The sequence below is a fragment of the Anarhichas minor genome, unplaced genomic scaffold (assembly GCF_050575085.1).
Source record: "Anarhichas minor isolate MPS153535 unplaced genomic scaffold, ASM5057508v1 ptg000045l, whole genome shotgun sequence".
Classification (NCBI taxonomy): Eukaryota; Metazoa; Chordata; class Actinopteri; order Perciformes; family Anarhichadidae; genus Anarhichas; species Anarhichas minor.
In genome coordinates this window covers 8,945,308-8,966,314 of record NW_027466491.1, presented here as the reverse complement: position 1 = coordinate 8,966,314, position 21,007 = coordinate 8,945,308, and the positions used below count along the sequence as shown (strand labels likewise).

The 21,007-nt window shown below is 41.7% G+C and overlaps 1 protein-coding gene and 1 long non-coding RNA gene across 5 annotated transcripts in view; one reads left to right on the top strand and one right to left on the bottom strand.

Moving 5' to 3' along the window:
• The window catches only part of sfmbt2 (Scm like with four mbt domains 2), a 37,796-nt gene extending 31,866 nt beyond the window's left edge, over positions 1-5,930 (top strand). For all 4 annotated transcript variants that reach the window (XM_076111325.1, XM_076111323.1, XM_076111324.1 and 1 more), the window contains 7 exons: positions 65-204; positions 587-696; positions 2,400-2,575; positions 2,735-2,904; positions 3,949-4,212; positions 4,361-4,483; positions 5,040-5,930. In XM_076111325.1, the coding sequence (XP_075967440.1) occupies positions 65-204; positions 587-696; positions 2,400-2,575; positions 2,735-2,904; positions 3,949-4,212; positions 4,361-4,483; positions 5,040-5,180 (1,124 nt within the window). In that variant the 3' untranslated portion in view covers positions 5,181-5,930. The remainder of the gene's footprint in view (positions 1-64; positions 205-586; positions 697-2,399; positions 2,576-2,734; positions 2,905-3,948; positions 4,213-4,360; positions 4,484-5,039) is intronic.
• Positions 5,931-6,778: 848 nt separating this feature from the next.
• LOC142970879 (uncharacterized) overlaps positions 6,779-21,007 on the bottom strand; it is a 36,662-nt gene continuing 22,433 nt past the window's right edge. The window contains exons 4-7 of the long non-coding RNA XR_012959310.1: positions 20,305-20,576; positions 18,460-20,199; positions 14,439-15,045; positions 6,779-14,330 (exon numbers count right to left, since the gene is read on the bottom strand). This is a non-coding gene — a long non-coding RNA (uncharacterized LOC142970879). The remainder of the gene's footprint in view (positions 14,331-14,438; positions 15,046-18,459; positions 20,200-20,304; positions 20,577-21,007) is intronic.

Here is a 21,007-nt window from a genome sequence, read left to right as displayed (position 1 = left end):
GTTTACGTGCCTCATATTGAGTTCCACGTTGGTTAACGCTCCTGTTTATGTTCCTCTATCTCAGGCTCAGCCAATGGCAGATACTGCTGCTCCAAGATCTTTGTCAACCACCGCTGCTTCTCAGGACCCTACCTCAACAAGGGACGCATCGCGGAGCTGCCGCAGGCCGTCGGGCCTGGGAAATGCACGCTGGTCCTCAAAGAGGTGGGCTGATGTCAGAAGCAGGGGGTGGGGGGGGCAGAGATTGAGAAGGGGGGGAGACGGGGGGGGGGGGGGAGACAGCGATGTCTTGTTAGCCACCTGCAGTTTCCCAGCAGTGCCTTCATGTTGACGTGAGGAGCTGTCAATCAAGTGTGTTTACACGTACACACCGCTCAGCAGAAACAGCCTCCTAATTTCTCCAGAGACTTTGTGTGTGTGTATGTGTGTGTATGTGTGTGAGAGAGAGAGTGTGTGTGTGTGAGTCCGTGATTTGTAAAGACGACTGTGATCTGCGTTTGTCCTCCCATCATGTTTGTGTGTAATTTTAGAATTGTTGAACCAGGACTAGTTGTGTTTTTCTTAAATCTGCGCTCGCTGCCTGCAGCTGCTGAGCATGCTGATCAACGCCGCCTACAAGCCTGGACGAGTCCTGAAGGAGCTGCAGGAGCTGGAGGATCAGAGCTGGGACTGCCAGGAGGAGACCCTCAAAGCCAAGTGAGGAAAAAAAAAACTGAGAGAACGTTCAGCGAAATAGGATAATTCAATTCAATATATTTTGTATAAATCTGCCTCGGAGGGCTTTACAATCTGTACAACGTACGACATCCGCACAAGAAAAACTCCCCGAAGAAACCCTGAGGGAGAGCGACAGAGGAGAGATGTTTATAACACAACAGAGCTACGACACATTCAATGAATACGACATAAATGATTCATATAATGAGAGTAGTATGATGCAAATAGTACGACTACTGATAATAACTACTAATAATGTTCTCATTTACAATGACGACCTGGCCATTATTAATAACAATAACAATAATAATGGATCAGATCCACCCCCGTGTGATTGGGTCATTTTCTAGATGAATTCGTAGGATTCCATGTTCTTATGAGCCCATCCTGGTGTCCGTTCCTCTCTCCTCCCTACGAGTCCGTTCTGCTCTCCTCTCTTGAATTTTGAATGCATCTTTTTGTTACCGCAGTGGTTTCTGTGAGGTCTGCATTTTTCCTCCACTGCACAGAGCCAAATTATTCCACAGCTCCAGGCGGAGTGCTCTGTCTGTGTTTTCGACAGAGCCCTTTTTTTTTTTTTTTTTATATATCTGGCTGAAACGAGAAAGCGCCGGCCGGTCACAGGGTCTGGTGCCTGGACCTGCGTCGGGGCAGCGGAGCACAGTGATCACAGTCGTGCACGCCTGTTTTGACAAAAGGAGTTCCTTTTAATTTCTCTGGGACATTTCACCAAAGAGGGGACCAGTTAGCAGCTCTGGTCACACGGCGGGTCGGTTATCACAGGAGGAAAATGAGTTCTTGGGCCGACTTAAAATACATTACAATGTTTATCCAAAGCTAATTAGAAGTCCGAGTTCGTCTGATCAAGTGGTGAACATCCAGCGTTACTATCCCTCCTCTGCAGCCAAACAGGGAATTTTATACAACCAAAAAAAGGTACTTTATTTGACTAAAGTCTCGTACTAACTTCAGATAACAGCTGTGGATTTCGTCCCGCATCACATAGAGCTGAAGCGCTTTAGAAAGTGTGAGCAGGAGGAACGAGTCCAGCACATGACTTGTGGAAAGACTTGTGAGCCTATCCTTTAATGCTGGTTCTAATAATAACATTATATATATATATATATATATATATATATTAAACCAGGAATCTGTCTAAATCTGTACGTACTCACAAGAGAAAAAGCTATTTGAAATATTTGGTGACCTTTAATCTATCATGAAATATTCCTCTTTAATGATAAAATGTCTTCAGTTTATTGTTTTCAACGGATTAAAGGAAGCTTGTTTTGCTTTATTCAATCTCTTACTTTTCTAGTGAAACCTAAAAACAAACAAAGAGCCGACGGTCTGTAGTCTGTAGATATAATCTCAGATTTAAGTCACATCCGATTGCAGGTCAGATTTGTCCTCGAGCGCTGCCAACAGGTCAGCTCATCCTCCATAACCTTCGCCATTAAGACGGCAGATTGCGGAATCGACCCCGCGTCGCTCTGCTGATTAATCCTCATCAACCGGACGAGCCGAATTCACTGAAACGGCCCACTTTCACATCATAACCGCGCGGGCAATCATCGTGGAGTGCTTTGATGGATTACAGTTTCATTACGCATTGTTCTCATGAATAAAAGTCTAATCACCGACTGACTGTCTCTTCTTCTTCTTCCTCCTCCTCCCCCCAGATATAAAGGGAAAACCTATCGCTCCACCATCCGGATAGTCCGCCTCGCAGACCAGATCCCAGACTTCTGCCGCAAGGTGTGCGTGAAGCTGCAGTGCTGCTCGAACCTCTTCAGCCCCGTCCTCGTCACCGACAAGTGCCCGGAGAACTGCTCCGTTCAGACCAAAACCAAATACAGTGAGTCCCCGTAATTAGACGCATCACTTCCTGCGCCACAGCTACGGAGGAGACCCCAAATTGTGACGCCGCACGAGTGTGTGATTGCCTCTGATGAGTAGCGATGGATTTGTTTGGGGGGAGTTTATCTTTGTCAACATCTGCTGTGTGCGTCCGCAGCTTATTACTATGGGAAGAAGAGGAAGCTGTCCAAGCCGATGGCAGGAGAGGAGGCGGCGGAGGGAGACCTGGCCAAGCCGACGCGCCGCAGGAAGAAGAGGAAAGCCATCTTTGTGCAGAAGAAGAGACGCTCGTCCGCCGTGGACTACACGCCCGCCGGCTCACCGCAGGTTAGAGAACACGCCTCTTCATCCCTGACAGTCATAGTCCAGGGTTTAACTATAAACGCCCCGACATGTGACGGCAAGAAGAGGAGCTTTTAATTTAGTTTACACCTATTAAAGGCCCTCGGTTTTGGTTTTATGTCGTACAAAGTAAAAAATGTTCCTAACTCTGTGATGAGTTATTGTTTCGTGGGTGTTTTTATATGTTTTTTATGACTAACATGTGGAGTGTTTACTGGTCAGACCGGTTTGCAGCTGGTGTTAGTCACCAGCGTAATTAAATGACGTGATTGAGCCGAGTCGGGCATTTTATCAATTCATTGTTGGGTCCATCGGCAGCTCTTTTGATAATGGATTAATAATTTGAGTACAAGCAGAATTGCTAAAGATTAGTTTGTATCCGCTTCTCAAATGTTGATTCGACAAAACAAGACTTAAACATTTAAAGACGCCATCTGGAGCTGTTGGAAACGGAGATGGGCATTTTATTGGATTTAATTGTCGCCTAATTGTTTTGTTCGACCAACAGTCCAAAACCCAAACATGTTATAAAAATGAGTAAAAGCCTCCCAAATAAGAAGCTGGAACAAAGTCATGTTTTGGCATTTTTGCTTTAAAAAACAATCAATTCATCATTTTAGTTCTAGAGCTTGAAGAGTTTTGGTTTTATGGACTTTTATTGAATTCAAAACGAGTTTGAAATGATTTTAATGAATCCATATCAAATGTATTGAGGTTCAGCTTTCATCGATTTTGAATAACAAGAGTTATGATGAACAACAGAAACACTTTGATGACTGGTATCATCTAGTTTACATGTCAAGTGTATCTAAAAATGAAGATCCATTTAAATCGGTTGATTAAGTGAATAAAAATCAGCGTGAAAATGATGACGTCTGCAGGATTGATGATATTTTAGAAGCTCAGAACAACTGAAGTACATGAAACAAAGAGTTTTAAAAACCTTAAGATTGGTTTTAAGTGATTTCTAGAGCAGCAGCGTGAGCGGCGTTCTGAGGTCTCGTCTCTGAGCCTTTCTTCCTCCCTCAGGACAGTGAGGAGGACGAAGAGATGGCGTTGCAGTCGGGCAGCGAAGGCACCAGCTCGGAGCCCCGCGAGGACCACACCGACGCCTCCTCGGTGGAGGTGACCAGCAGCCGGCCTCGCCGGGCCGCGACGCTGCGCAGGACCTTCGGCGCCGGCAACGCGGCGGGCAGCCAGGAGGCCGCCGAGAGCCGCAGGAGGTCGACCCGCTCGCTGTCGGCTCACAACCAGAACAACAAGTACCAGCCGCCCAAAGGACAAGACATGCAGGTGCAGACAGACTGACGGAGGTTCCCGTCCAGATTTAGACTGAATTAGTTGAGCGATGAACAAATAAATGTGTTTGTGATTCTGTAATTGACAGTTGAGTGTGTTTTGTGTGTGCGTGTGTGTGTGTGTGTGTGTGTGTGTGTGTCAGGTGGAGGAGGAGGAGGGTCAGCTGGTTTTGGACAGTAATCCTCTGGAGTGGAGCGTAGACGAAGTCGTTCAGTTTATAAACTCTACTGACTGTGCGTCCCTCGCCAACATCTTCCAGGAGCAGGTACACACACACACACCCACCCACCCACCCACCCACCCACCCACCCACACACACACACACACACACACACACACACACACACACACACACACACACACACACACACACACACACACACACACACACACACACACACACACACACACACACACACACACACACACACACACACACAAGCTCAACCAATATTTGTATTTTATTACAGCACCAGATATCAGGAGGAGTGTTTGATTAGATATTTATTCGGCTCATGACGTCCAATGAGCCTGACAACATGGTTCATTATTTTAGGTTTGTTTAAAGATAAATTAAACTTGGTTGATTCTTTTTTATGATTTGCTCGGCTGCACTAAAGGGCCAGAGGACCTAGTTTTCTATTCACTGTATAAATAGCATCTTTTTGCAGCATGAACTACAAAAAACCATCTTTCTCTAGAAACAATCGGTGGTAAAGAACGACGTGGTAAAGAGTGGAACACACGCCTGTCGGCCAGTTTAAGTGCCAGAGTGGAACCGTTCTGTGTTGAAACGTTTGTGTGCGTCTCTTCCTGTGCAGGACATCGACGGTCAGGCCCTGCTGCTGCTCACGCTGCCCACCGTACAGGAGTGCATGGACCTGAAGCTCGGCCCCGCCATCAAGCTGTGTCACCAGATAGAGCGCGTCAAGGTGGCCTTTTACAGACAGTACGCCAACTGAACCAGACGAAGAACCGCGGGGGGTCCCGCTGGATTAGCTGCCTCCTGGTGGAGAGTTTTCTTTCGGGCAATGTGGAGTTCTTTTTTTACGTGCAAGAAGAAGGGATATTTTTCTGGAGCGGTTGAGGTTGGAAAAAGCACAAACTGAGGAGACGGTTTCCTTTACGAGATGTTGAAGGATTCATTTCTGGGATAATGTGATGCAGCACAGAAACACATCGGAGTCGACCCGTGAAGGAGTTATCACGAGGAAAGCCGAGGACTCGGTTCTGAAGACATTTGTGTTTCTTACTTTTCATTTCCATTTAATTTGTGATAGAGGAGCATTATAGCATTTAATTATTGACCATAAAGAGTTTTTCCCTTTTTGTGTGACATTATTGGTTCTGGAAAAATATATTTGAAAGTATTTAACAAACCAAGAAGTAATATATTTGAAATATTTATTGTTTATGAGGAGTAATCTCTTTGGATTCAGAATATAATTGCTCAGTTATACAATAATGTCAACAATAACTCGTTTTTTCCCGCTGAAACAAACCCCGAAAAGATAAACAGGATGTGCATTCATTGAGATTTACACATTTTGTGTTGATGGAGGAAGAAGACGTCCTCTGAACTACTTTGTGTCGCTCACTTCTCATCGTTACAATCACATGAGAAACAATCATCGAAGCTATTTTGTGTCCATCTATGCAAACGTGTTGCAGATATTTTTGATAAGTGAGAAAATAAATTTCTATTGATTTTTTATCTGTTTGGTATGAATTTTCTTTCACAATTGTTACTACGACATCGATGGTGACAGCACAATGTGTTCTACAGGATCACTAAAGCAAAAGTCCCTCAGATTATATTTAAGATAACATTTCTGATGAGCTAGTAATAGTTTAGGACATTTTATTGGCTTATTAACAGTAATTACTTTGAACCATTCCAAGCAAATAACCGCGCGACTAACTGTCGAAACCCGTTTCTGCATTTGTGAAGCCGCAGTTGTGACGAGGAGGATGAAGGGTTAACAGATGAGATTATGGGAAGTCAGACCTCTCTGTGGTTAACAGAACAAACAAACTGTGATGCACAAAGTCACAGATGAAGAGGAACCTCACTCCTCTGCTGCAGTCAAACACTAACTCATTTATCATTTAGACGTTACAACTGAATCATTAACTGATGGAGTGTGAGTATTGTCATTACAGTATGTAGCATTGCATTGGACTTAAAGTTACTGTGTGGTACCGGAACCAGGACTGAGCGAGTCAGACTAACGGACCCTGCTGCAGCTCAACGAGAGGTTTTCTAAAGGGACTCTGGTTCTTGGAAACACTACCGCTTTTGTCCACAGGGGCCGCCAAACTCAACACAACATGGAAGTTCCTCACGGTAACTTTAAGAAAATATGTATAAGACATAAAACTGTGCTTTTAGAGGCTATTGTAATAAATGGTTGTTTAGGTAATAAGAGTGGTGCTGTAGGCTAAAACAGTGATTCTCAACCAGGAAGTAATTCTGCATTGTTAAAAGTAATGGATAAATGGTTGCAGTAGTTCGTTAAAATGTAATTGATGATATTGTGTCAGAAGTAAAATTGCCCACTTATGTAAACATTGAAAGTTTAATTGTATGACAATATCAATATGACAAATAACCATTTTAAAATCAATTGAAATGAACACGTGGAACATGACACATGGTGTCAATGAACGGTTACTTGAGTTCTTCTCACAGGGCTGTAACAGTTAGTGACTAATATGCAGGTGGAACAAAACCATTACTCATAAAACAATTATGGTTTTGAGACGTAAATAAACAAATAATTGGTGTTATGTACTTAATGTACTTTTCTTAACTTATTCCGCGGCACCAGAATAAACAGGCAGCCTTGATAGACACTAATGTACACATTAACAAAAACCAGACCACAAAAACCAGACGGAGCAATTACACATGAAATGAGACGAAGCAAAAAGCCACCGAGAGCAGAAACAGGAGATTTGAGGTGTGTGAACAAAAGCTGCAATTTATCTCCTCCCCTTGAAATTAGAAATGTCTTTTCATTCAAAGAGTATCGACGCGAGCTCTCAGGAATCCTTCCATGAAGTTACGATCCTTCACTCAAAAGACACTTACGAGTATATTTAGGGTTAGTCACGTTTATTTACGCTTGTGTTTAAACAGGGTTGGTTGGCTGAGCAGATGTGCTTTTACAGCGACACCCTGTTAAATAAACAGAATAACGAAACAAGACCGAGAACAAACAGAACGGAACGAGAAAAGAAAAGCAGTTACAGGAATGAGGAGATTGCAGATTATTCCACCACACCAGTGTGCTAACAGTAAAATTGTTTTTTACTAAACTATTTTTCAACCAACTAATCCCGACTCAAGGTCTACTTACTAGCTTTTCTTTCCAGAGCTTTCAAGTCTTTTAGATTATTTCTTAAACTACTATTTTCAGGTCAAGAATCACTCTTTGGTTTGAGGTTCCTATTGTTATTGTTTTATGCAACTATTTGTTATTTAATTAAGCTGATACAATACCTGAATCTTTTTCTTTCTTGTCTTTATTCTAAGAAATGTAAAAACGTTTTTCCATTTAACAAAGAATATAAAGTTCTCAAATGTTGGATTTCGTCTCAAAAGCAGACTTTTGCCGAAACAAAATAGTCTAAAACTGCCAAAAATATTTGATTAAAATGAGTAACTAGTTGATTTATATCAAAGAAGCCGAACCTCTCAGCCTGAATATAAACAGCTGATGAATCTTACTAGAAATCTGATGCCTGCTTTTGAAAAAGACACACTTCATCAAAGTGCATTGAGGTTTGAGCTCCAAGCAGTTTAAGTAAATCCATACTGCTTTGAGGTTGGATGGACGTAACACAATCCTCTATTTCAAATGAAATTATGATCATTTTGTATGCATGCATTTTTTTTCTTTCCCCTTACATAAAATAACAGGTTTGAGTATTTCTAACATCTCCCTCACACAACAACATGCTCATCTTTTTACGAGCGCTCTCGGAGCAAAAGTGCTAAAAGAAAATGACATGATGGCGGTGGATGTGACAGGCTCCGGTTCATCAAACAAAGTGAAATGGAAAAAGAAAACCTGTCAGCGGCAACATGAAAACTCTACCGACGAGACGACGGCGCCATTAGGACGCTGTTGTGTTTGCAGAATGGCTTCTGATGGCAAAATAGAAGAAATCACCCCGTTTCGCGGACGTTTTGTGTCGCTACATAATTGGCGGTAATGCCGCGTTAAGTCATGCGTGCGGCACGTGGCCCTCTTTGTTGATTCATTTACACCGTTCGCTGTGTGACATTAGCTGACGGAAATTCATAAAGGCGGTGATTCACATTCAGAGTGTATTCGGCAGTGAGATGTGTCGTGCCTCACCAGCTCTCTGTACTGGTGCAGCTGAATTCATTTAATAGCTTTCTCTCTCTCACACACACACACACACACACACACACACACACACACACACACACACACACACACACACACACACACACACACACACACACACACACACACACACACACACACACACACACACACACACACAAACTCTAACACTTTGTATTGAGTCACTCTGAAAAAGCTGCTACCTTATACTGTTGCTTGGCAACCTCATCATCAAACGTCCGCTTTGCATGATTTCTGCCGTGTTGTTTGTGGATTCAGAATAAGTCCTGACAGCAGAGGAGTAAACAGATGTTTGTGGTATTAAAAGAGAAGCCCTGAACCACAGCAGACGGGCTCTTTATGTTTCATATTCAGCTTGCTGTGGGTTTCAGACAACACTGACTCAGGTGTCATGTCGTCTGACTGATCGATCAAAAGCTCGTCTTTGTCTTTGTCAGAAGGAACGGTCCGTCGCTGAAATGCAGCTCGGCTGATATTTGCCATTTCAGACAACTTCACATCAGCAATTCTGTGCAGCACAACACTTTGACACAGAGCACCGTGCAGCCGACGTATTTTAACATTCAGCGTATGTCGGCAGATAAACAACAAGAAAGTCCAAAATGACGCGAATGTTTGGCTTCCAGAAACACAAAGTGTTTAGTCTTTGGCATCATATGAACATATTAAAACAGTAATGTGCGTAATAGTTCACTCTGCATCTTGGAAACAGCAGCTTGTAACACATCTAAAGTGGAAACCTTTCCCCCACTAGTGTTTCCAAATGGTATTACCGTTGATAGAAAAACAAATGCACTGTAAATCGTGGATATTCCATGAAAGCAAATCGTATGTAATCCACATAATCATTAACCAGGAAGTGTAAAAACTGCAAAACAGTGAAGCTGGGCAAGAGGTATGGGACTACGTAGATTTTTTGTCACGTGACTTCCGTACTTAAGTAACGCCACTTAGCTATTTTAACCCAAACCACGATCTTTTCAAAAACGTAACTAAGTAGTTTTGTTGCCTACACCTGACCAAGTTATTTCCTGTGAAGACGTAATTTCATCTTGAAAAGACTGCATGCATGTAACGAGCTGAAACTGACACGTGTTGCTGGACTTCCGTAGAAAAAACACAAAAAAAAATGAGCAATAACTTTTCGCAAGACAACATATGAATCGTTGCACAAAGACAACCGGATCGCTTTCCATTTTCCTCAGAGCCCAACAAATACCAGACACACTGTGATTTTCCACCGGCTACTCTTCCGGGGATAGTAACGGAAAAAACTTCGGTAACTGGGGGATAGCTACCGATAGCTACCGGGAAAAACAAAAACGCTATCCTCTTCCTGTTTGGGTTAAAAGTTGACGCACTACCATTGTAGCGTAAATAGATCGTAGACAGAGTAAAAGCGAGGCTTAGGGAACCAATCTAAATGCTGGTTTTATTATATTGTATTCATTATGTTTTACAATCATCATCTACTTCATAATGATAAGTTGGAGGTAATGCAAGTGAGACTTTCTCTATTCTCTTCACGGTGAAACACGAACAGAATTACAAAACCTTCTACACAAACACTACACGCTCACTATCTTTCACCCACATCTCATGGTCTTTATCAGCGGATGAAGTTTGCTCAGCTGTCACATGACCTCAGTATGGAAGTTCAGTTTCTTGATGAACACATGGTCGTATATACGCGGGGAGTTCATAACCTCCGGCTCTGGTCAAAGGTAATATTTGGCAACAATGACGACCGAGGAACGCGTAAAATGTGGACGAAAGCTCCAGTAGAAAAGCGAGTAAGTAGATTTATCACAAAGAGTAAAGTGTTGCATGTAGTCTGTTTATTCTTTAACCTTTTAGTAAGATAAGATAATATAGAACTTCATTAATCCTGAAGAGATTGAAGAAGAAGAAGAAGAAGAAGAAGAAAAAAAACAACGCAGTCAAAATGTAAACATATATAAACAATATAGTAATAAATATAAAGTGTATAAGAAGCAACATTGACACCAGTGCAAAATAAAAGTACGATAAATTTAGCAAAATAATTAAACTGAAATGGAAAGAGAAAATACATTAGAAAGAAAGCAAGAGTAATGATATAAAGTGTATAAGACGTAAAACGGACAGCGTTGTGTTCCTGCACATTTATCAGAGTTACTGATTCCTAATGGAGATCTATTGTGAAATTCTATCGAATCTAAAATAGAGAAACCACTAAATCACGAAGCCAAATGTCAAGGTCGTTCAACAGAGACCAAGAATGCAATGACCAGAATGCAAAGCATTCGGAGGACATGTTGTGGAATGTATGACACAGTTAACTGGAAAAATACTTCTCCTTCCTCCTACAGACTGAACCCACAGCAGAGTGGAACAAACTCTGTCTGTCTGTGGGCTAGCAGAGGGACTCTGGGTAATGTAGGAAATCAGTACAATCTTTAAATACAGTTATTTTATGCTTTCAAAGGACTTTTTCGTTAGTATTAATCGATAATATCTCCCAGTCTGCTTTAAACCCACTGGTAGTAAAACTCCTTCACTGCACGGATTCGTTCAGCGGTTCGGTGCAGCAGAGCGGCCGTCGGCTCGTTATCCCGGAGTGGCTCAGCGAGGAGCTTCAAGGGCTCTGCTGTGGGTGAGTCTGAGAGGAAAGAAAGAGGAAGGGTGGGAGGCGGAGGTTGAAGGAGGAGAGGAGGACGAGTGAGGGGGAGGGAGAGCGAGGGAGGTCTGGTGGTTGGAAAGGAGATACAGAACGATACAGAAAGTGTTGAGACGTCAGTTTGTAGATTCATGTTGTCCTTCTGTCAAAAATGACATCCGAGTTTATTATTATATTATTCCATTTGACTTTGTGACTCATGTCTGATGTTTTTAATACTTTAAAGGAACATTTTTTGACTGAATGTGCCTGTAAAGAACAGTGTTTCACAAAGTTTTTGTCTTTTTGTTGTCAACATATTTATTGAAAATTCATTTATTTAACTATTTTATTTATTCTGAATGTGAAGCTGCTAACTAAGGCTAAGTCAATTAGTCCACTCATGGGTCGTTTTAGATTTAGTCGTCTAATATTTCTTCAGTCAAATATTGTTTTTCATGCTGAATGACTTATTTTTAAGAAAGTAATAAGCACATCTCCAGTAAACTGAGACAAACTCATGGGACGAGGTATAAATAGCACGACATGTCTGACATATTCATGCCTTTAATACGCATTTTAGGCGTATTCACGTGTCACGTTATGTTTAGGCAACAAAACTACGGTGACGGAAGAAAACCCACTGAGTTAGGTGTAGGACAAACATCATGGTTGTGCTTGAGATAAGTTCATCAACTAAAACAAACGTCAAACATCAATTAAAAAAATAAAGCAACGCTTTGGGTCTTGAACTCTCATCTCCTGGTCACAGGTCCGGTGTTTGTTTGACTCACCTCACCTCTCTCTCACATGTTATACTACGTCACTTCTTCAAAACGTTAAACTTCTTGATTAATTGACAGTATCACATGAGTGTTAGTCGACTGCAAACTTTTTTGGTCGAGGACAGCCAACATGCACAAATGCAAAATGTATTGTATTTGACTTTTCTGTAGAGCTCTGAAAGTCAATAATCCGATCAATACAGCAGCTGACAAAACAATGTAAACTCGATGTCGAGTGTTGGAGTCTGTGTGACATGCCCAGAAGCTCCAGAGCAAGAGAACAAGCGTGCCTTGAGGCCAGGATTACACTTTCTGTTGGTTTTACGGGGCGTTTTCAGCTGAAAGAGTTTGCTTACTTCGCTTGTTGTGGAGCGTCTTTAAAGGTCTTTAAAACCCCTTTCAGACCTTTGATGTTAATCTGACAGTAATTTACATGTTGGTGTAATGTTTGAGGGATGTAACAATCAGACTTTTACAATCAGACACAGAGTATGGATCTGCTACTAGTGTTTAATTAATACATGTTATGCTTCACTGTGTGGAACAGACTGGTGTAGTTCTTTGTATCTGTAAGGAAACATCAAGCTTGATCTAAACATTGCTTTCTTAACTTGTTGGGCTACATATTCACGCTGTGAAGGAGTTCAATCAGGGGAAACACACGCCTCACACAACCCCAGTTATAATGTAACCGTCAGTTATGTCATTTTCATTCACGCCAGCTGTGTGGATGAAGAGATGAATATCCACCATAACGTGTTACATACAGCACAACAGCAAATAAGCAGCTCTCTCTCTCTCATCGGCTGCCAAATAATGTGCTTTCATGTCTGAATCGAGCTGTAGGAGACGTTAGCGTAGAAGTCGCTCATGTCCGGATGACTGAAGAGCCGTCGTTCTACCGGATAGATGAAGCTTTCTGCCTCTGAAAAAGGTTGAGAGGACTCCTGAGTGGGCGAGTGGGTGAACCCTGAGCTGCGATTGTTTTCTTGGCTGCTGTTTTGTCGGGAGTGAACTGTCGGGCTCCACGTGTTTATATTTAAAAAATTGAGAAAAAGATACACGCATGGTGAAACATGTTGGTCAGATGCCAGACACCTGATTACAACTCACTCTTCCTCATATTCTGTCCTTTATGCAATAATCAAGAGGCCGACGGCTGAGCCAAGCGGAACAACACGCCTCTATACAATCTAATACAACACAGGAGCAAAACATTCATCTCCTTTATTGCTGAGGACTGTACACAACAACCAGAATGAAACATGCCACGGTTATCCCTGAAGAGTCTAACATTTAAATATCACGTTATGTTCACCTCTTATCTGCTCAAACGCAACATTACATCCACTGAAATGTGTTCAACAACCATGTGAAAATCTATCAAACTGAGCAATGCAAAATAAAACGATACACACACACACACGAGGTATCGGGATTTTATCTCGTATCGGGAATAAGCGGTCTACATCACTGACGTGGTAAAGGAGTGAGTTGTTTGATTTTGTTCACCTGTGATGAGTCACACATCGAGTCAATCACAATTATTCTAGCTTCCAATAATTGTGACATGAACTTTTTAATATCGTTACACACACACTGGGAACTAATTCACAGAGAAGGTCCAGGTCGTTTTCACAGTGACATGATCTAATGAAAACATTATTTTATCAATCAGCAAAACTAAAATACACAATCATCATGACATCACCTCGTCAGTCCACTCAGGAAGTTAAAGATCGGATCAATGATGACAAAAGAAAACAAATAACAGGGTGTAAAACACAATGAAATTGGTATCAATCGACAACAATTTACACTAAAAACACTAAATTTGTGAGACACGACACAGCTGGATGAAGGTAATTTCAGAGTGTGTGTGTGTGTGTGTGTGTGTGTGTGTATGTGTGTGCGCAGGTATGAGTGGATGTGGGGGAAGGCGAGGTGTATGGTTAACCATAGACTGAGCTCTCTGTCTCTTTCACACACACTCACAAACCAACCAATCACTTGCAATGCACTGCAGGCTTGAAATCTAGGTCACAGTAACACACACACACACACACACACACACACACACACACACTCACACACACGGTGTTTAAAGGCTCGACAGAGAGAGAGAGAGAGAGAGAGAGAGAGAGAGATTTCATCAGTGTTTCGGGGCTCGCAGCCTCTCACAAGTTGTTCTTTTTTTTTGCAAGGTGTTGCACAATGTTCTTTTCTGTCTTCTACACATCGACTCGATGCCTTTCAGCACAACTCGATGTGTGAACTTGTGTCAGTCAGCTGTGGGTTAGAAGGGTGAGCAGAGACAAGTTCCACTGGCTGAGGAGAAGTCGCTCATGTACGAATGTTCAGGACACACGTCTCTATGTTGATGACATAGTGTTGTACCTTTCATTTGTAAAGGAACGGCCGGGTTTCCACATCAAGAAGTGTCGCTTCATTTCTCTCAAGAATGTTTAGAACATGTTTCGATACTTCAAATGAAACCTGGAGAGTCAGCGTCACAAACATGTGCTGCAGAAACAATAGTCATGGAAACAGAACTGCTTCTGGCAGCGAGTACAAATATAGAACAACTGTGCAAATAAGGGATAATAAAACTTGAATGCATACATAAAATATAAATAATTTGTAATGTGCTTGTTTAGGGGCCCTTAGTGGCTGTGGTTAAGTTGACACATGCCCGGGGCGGCTTTGATCATCCATCTATAATAAATAAAAAGATGAGCAACAACAGAAGAAGAAGTTGTTTAGTGAGTAGCTACTTCCCCCCCGTCTGCTTTTATGTGCATTTTTTATTTGCGCATTAAAAAACCCGAGAAAGAACAAAAAAAAGCACAAATATTGCACACAAAAAAAAAGGTTTCACACTTACTTGAGGTGTGAAAGTTGAATGAGAGTAGTATTTATTGTAGAAGGTCAGAGGAAGAAGAGCTGTGCTGTAGGGGGGTTGTTCCATTACTTGTGTAATCTTGTCACATACTCTTCAATATAACTGATGGAAATATGCAATGATGTAAGTTTTATTTCTGCAGGAATGAGCTTATCATCATAACCCCTGTATGATGATAATACACAGTCCTAAGTATTCACCTTTGGGAACAGTATATATATATATATATATATATATATATATATATATACACACATGTATATAACAAAATAAGAAAGGCTTTAAGCTTTTAACTGCATATGCAAAATGATGCCCAGCATATCTAGAATATGTCCCTTTGATGGACAGGTGCAGTGATTTTCAAAACTTAAAGCCATCAAACGTTCGGAAGCTAAATATGTAAAATAATCACGATATTGACTCGTGATACGTTAACCGAGCCCAAGACAGATGTTAGTTGTTATTTTGTGCTCTTGTGTGTTTAAACTTTCTGGTGTAAGTCAGTAAAGGTGAATGGTGCGTGATGTCCATATACAGTTACGTGTTGGACTCCGTCTTCACCGTCTCTCTACACACAACATGTAATTAAAAGCAGCATCTACACGTTTGTAACACGTATACGTATGTGTGTTGGAGTTCAAAGAGGCAGCTCAGATACGAACCCCCTCGTCGTCTTTCCACTGAGGAACAAGCAGTAAAACTGTCCGTTTCACAGCAGACTAAGAGCAAGCTGCATAATTCAGTAGCTGCAATGGAAATCTTCCCCATGTGATCCTCCACATTTGGCCTGTATCCACAGGAAGATAAAAACAAACACTTTTATTTCTAAAAAGGGTCCAAAGTAACGCTCCCAAAGTGCATCACCAGCAGCAGCGTTTTTTAGACTTTGACTGATTTTCACCCCTGCAGTCCAAACTTCTCCACACTCCCGACCCTCTGGGAATAATCCGTCTTTATTTCTAATGAATTGCACAGAGAGATGCATGTATCCCCCTGCATCAACAGATCGCAATCTGGCATCCAGCAATGCATGTCTCATAAATGATGCGCTGCCTGAGCTTTTGATAAGCTAATAGACGTCTGAGTGGAGGCAAATTGATGCCACCGCTCCGTGTGATTCAGAGGGGAAGAGATGCGATTCACTATTGATTAATGTTTAGCGCAGGCTGAACGGTGGCCTATCTGGAACATCACACCTCTGTTTATACGACGGAGCACTTTCCTCTCTATTGTTCATTATTCATTAGTCATCTGGACGGCCTGTGGGACTCCCTCCCATCTGCTTCAGCTCCATTTCCATACGGCTGGATCGACCGAGCGAGCCATACATCTGATATGTAGAGAGAGAGAGAGAGAGAGAGAGAATAAATTCATCTCTCTTCTGCTCCCTTCATCTCTCTTTCAAAAGGTAATGCATTCATTGATGTTATCATTGGGGGAATTGATGAAATGATAAAAACTGGAAATAAATTGCTGCTTTGAGCAGAGACAGCAGAGGACTGGGACACAACAGGACCGGTGTGGGAAGAAAGAAGTGTGTTTCGAGTGCTGCTGCGGGTGGGCGGCAGGGGGGGGGGGGGCAATTTTTTAAAGACAAGGAAATGTATAATTAGGAGTTGCCCGAGCAGTCTGCCTACGTGGAAAATTCACACTGAATGATCCGACACAGGAAATGCTAAAAAAAAAGACCCACACAAGTTTTTTTCTCACTTTGCAATTTCAATGTTTTTGCACCTCCATCTCAGCTTCTTCACGCAGAAGCAAAGCGAAGGTAAAAAGACACGAAATGGAACAATGGAACTACTTTTAGGAACTGTAATATTTAATATATTCATGCAAAAAAAAACAATAGAAAACCAGTAATTGGCTTTCAGTGAGCCTGCAGAGTTTGATACTTGTGCTAAATTAACTGGATTTGCACCAGAGCTTCTCAACACGGAGCAGCTGGAGACTAGATAGAGCTGGAGCTTCAGCGTTTGATATGATTTGTGATAAAAAAAGATTCAATTTCCTCCCTTCGTGTAAAGTGAAGATATTCTTAGATCCACATGAGGACTTGACAGCTTCCTGAGAGAACAGTTGTGTTTGAAATGGGAGAGGTAGAAAACAGTAGAAAAATGTATTAAATGCTGATTTAGAACACGAGACACTGAACGCCACAGAAACCCTGAAAGATGTTCTTTAAAAATATGGATTGTAATAACCCGAGCTGGCTCGCCGTCTCCTTAAGGACTCGTCCCTTTGCTCGGCGAGCACGCCTTCAACTTCCTCCACGCTCAAGTGTGAGGATTGTAAATGTGCTGGAGCTTTAGCTCAACAGCTAATCAGCTCAACAGCTAATCAGCTGTCTCTAAAGGATATAGGAAAACGCAAAATTGTCTGTATTTGTTGCATCGGTGCAGGTGGAGGAAGTATTGGGGTTTTTAAGGTACATCAAATCTCACCTCGAGCCCTAAAAACACTGACACTGGATCTGCACACTTGGGTGAAATTGCATTGACATTTCTAACAGGAACTGACTCCAGGTTACATTTTTTCCTTCGCCCTCCGGTGTCATATTGATCTGTGTGGTTCATGCGGTGTGTCATCAATCAAAGCGTCTCGTATCCGTCATATCAGGAGACGTTGACCGACCTGTACCACAGTTTTAATCAGAGACTAAATTGATCCCAGATGTTGTTATCAGCCTCATCTGAATCTGACGACCCGTAATTAATGACACCAAAATGGAAAATTGATAATGGACTTCGGTAAAAGAACAGAAAGTATTCAGAAGATTGTGAGAGAGTGACCTGGTGCGTATGTGTGAATGCATTAATAAGAACATTTAGAATTACAATCAGAGACAATGAGCTGATTATATCACGACGATCCTGTCATATTCACAGGTACATCACAAGAGAAAACACAAAATTTGGATGTTTTTAAACTTGACTCCTTTAAAAGGGTTTGAGGACTTTAATGCTTTATGATGAGTTGACGATCGGTCTGCCGTCTCTTAGTCGAATAATCGGTCGTTTTGTTCTTCGTCCACTAAGATGTCTTCAGTCGATAAGTAATTTTAACGCTTTTTCATGCTGAATAACTTATTTTAAAGAAACTTCTGAGCACATCTCTGGTGAAACACAAGATTTAAAGCGATGCTTTTGTTGGACTCTTTGTGGAGAAACTCAGTTTTACAGATCTGTCAATTTAATTCGACTGATCGATGAGTCTAATTAAAGGATCACATGTTCCTCTGCAGGTTGAAAAAACCCTCTAAAACACTATTTCGATAATGTTTTAAATCCATTGAGTCATGAAGCTAAAAGCTGTTTCTTTAGAATCAACAACAGACATATTTTATGAGTTTATCCGACTGTGAAAATATAAATCTGCAAAGTAAGCAAATAAACTACAGCAGGCACATAAATTTTAGTGGAGTAAAAAGTATTTGTACAGTATATTCCCCTCCATACTTGAGCAAAATGCAGTACTTCAAGCTGTGCAGAATAAATACTTATAGTTAACGTTCACCTTTGGAGTTTGACCCGATCGTCCCCCGGTCAGTGAGTGGATTATCACCAACAATAATCTCATGTCGTCCTGTCACTGTGTGTGTGTGTGTGTGTGTGTGTGTGTGTGTGTGTGTGCGTGTGCATGTGCGTGTGTGTGTGTGTGTGCTTAGGCCTTAGGGGCAGGGCTGTCAGTAATGTGAGACCCGGCCCGTGTTGATGGTCGGGGGGGGTTCGTCTCTGGAAGGTCGATGAGACTCCTCTTCCTCACTGCGTCAGGGAAATCTAAAACCCTCTCTGGAGTCACAGACGACACGTTGCACGAATAACAAACTACTGCGAGACGCTTCTGGCTGATCCTAAACTTTCGTTCAATATTAGATATCGGAGCGTCAGCGTCATCGAAGTTAACTTTCTGTCTGAACTAAACTGGAAGTCTTTTGTTTGACTCAGCACAAATTGAAAATGTGCATCAAAACAAGTGGATGGAAACTCACATTTACTCACATTACTGGTTTGATCTGACCAACAGTCCAAAACCCCGAAAATATTCAAACCAGAATTAGATAAAAAAAGATGCAAATCATCAGAAAGCTGGAACTACAAAATGTCGGCCATTGTTCTCGAATAAAAGAGCTGATGAATCTGACAATCGCCTAATTGTTTAGACTGACAGAACTTTATATTATGAGCCTCTACTATTGGACTCTAAAGCTTGAAGAGTACACATATAATCAGAGGTACTACAATATATACACCTTACGTAAGTACTAGTATCTATGAATGTGATGATTTAAATACTTTTCAAAGTATTTCTTAACTTAAAATATGAAATAACATTTCAAATGAAAGCAGAAAAGCTACATTTACTTTAGTTTTTCACATAAAAATACTGTATCTACTGACACTATTGACAATCCAGATCATATTAAATATACTGTATTTATGACGCATTGTGCATGATGAGTACTTTTACTTTTGTTGCTTTGTGATAATACTAATGTAGTTTGTGTTTTACTTGAGTAGAGGACCTGTGTACTTCAATAAGAGTTATTTATGTATCTCAAACACTTCATTCTTTCTTATTTCTCCGGTTTCCACTCGGTGAAGACCGTCCAGATGTTTAACAGAAGACAATCATCACGCTCTATTTGTGTGCACGTGTGTGTGTGTATACGCACACAGTATATTTTCCACTTAATGTGTGTTTCTCTGCTCATGAACTGGCCTGTTTTTTTGTCACCTGACAAGATTCAAATTAAAAACTCAACCTGCTCCTGGCGGGTAAATTACATTTTCTACACTTTGTCGTATTTAAATGTTGCGGTTATCTTTCTGCTCTCAAATAAGCCGACTCATTTCCTGCTGTGTCTCTGCTCCGTATCGTCAACTGCTGCACAGCCGTGTCACAGTTTAGTAATGCATCACCTCTGTGCATGCAAAGGTGTGTGTGTGGTTATCAGCTAGAAGGTGTGTGTGTGTGTGTGTGTGTGTGTGTGTGTGTGTGTGTGTGTGTGAGACTGTAAAAACACTGAGTGGTGGGTTTATAGTAATCCATGTGCTGGTATGCAATATGAATGTGCAGAGAAGACGGGGGGGGGGGGGGGGGTCGTGTGTGTAAAAAGATGGAGGAGGAGTGTGTGTGTGTGGGGGGGGGGGGGGGGGGGGGCAGCAGCTGGTTGGCTGCTGGGCTGGTTTCCATGGCAACGTGTGCAAAAAAACAAAGAGCCGAGCCTCCGTCCCTCAGTCCTGTATCGATGCTCTGTACAAAAGAATAACGTTTTACAATTACATGCACTCTTCTTTGTCTCTTATTAATCCGTCTCATAACTCAAAAACTGATTTCAAAATAAATAAATAAACTCACCGGCATTGTAGATATTAAAATATGGGTTTTAATAATAGATGCAGACTCTCGTCATCGGTCTAAATGTGCGAGAATAAGATCTCGTCTGAATTCATATTCTCCACAGGACTGATGTTCTTGCTGCTCATATTCAGCGGGAGGATTCATTTGGTGCAACGCACGGGGAAACCCACCAGAAGGCCTCCTGCGTATCGTTCAGTAGGTTTGAAACACCACCGACGTCACAGAGGAAGTGATATCAACCCTCAGACCTGCAGACGAAGTACCTCCGCCTGCAAAGACAGAGTTTGACTGTTTACGTTGAAATATCTGATTGTATTATTCAGACGAAGGCCCCGTCTACACGCAGACAGATATATGTTAAACTAAACAAAGACATGCTTCGGAAACTCTTTCCCCACCTTCTCAGAGTCTTCATTGGCAGAATTCTGTTCCTGGAAAGTCACGAGATCGTCTGAATATTTCGTATAACAAGCGATTAATAAACCTTTTCTTTGGCTTTCATCGCCTTGTATTGTAAAGTGACTCTGAGCAGCAGCTCCACCTCGTATGAGTCGACTTTTGTCTTCAACCATAGCACCAGATGTAACATTTGTACAAATAAAGACATAATTAGCTAATGCTTTATTAGTCGCTAACACCGCCAAAAGGAAAATAAGCTCACTGAGCACGCTCAGACTCTTCTTCTCTGGTGATTGAGTTA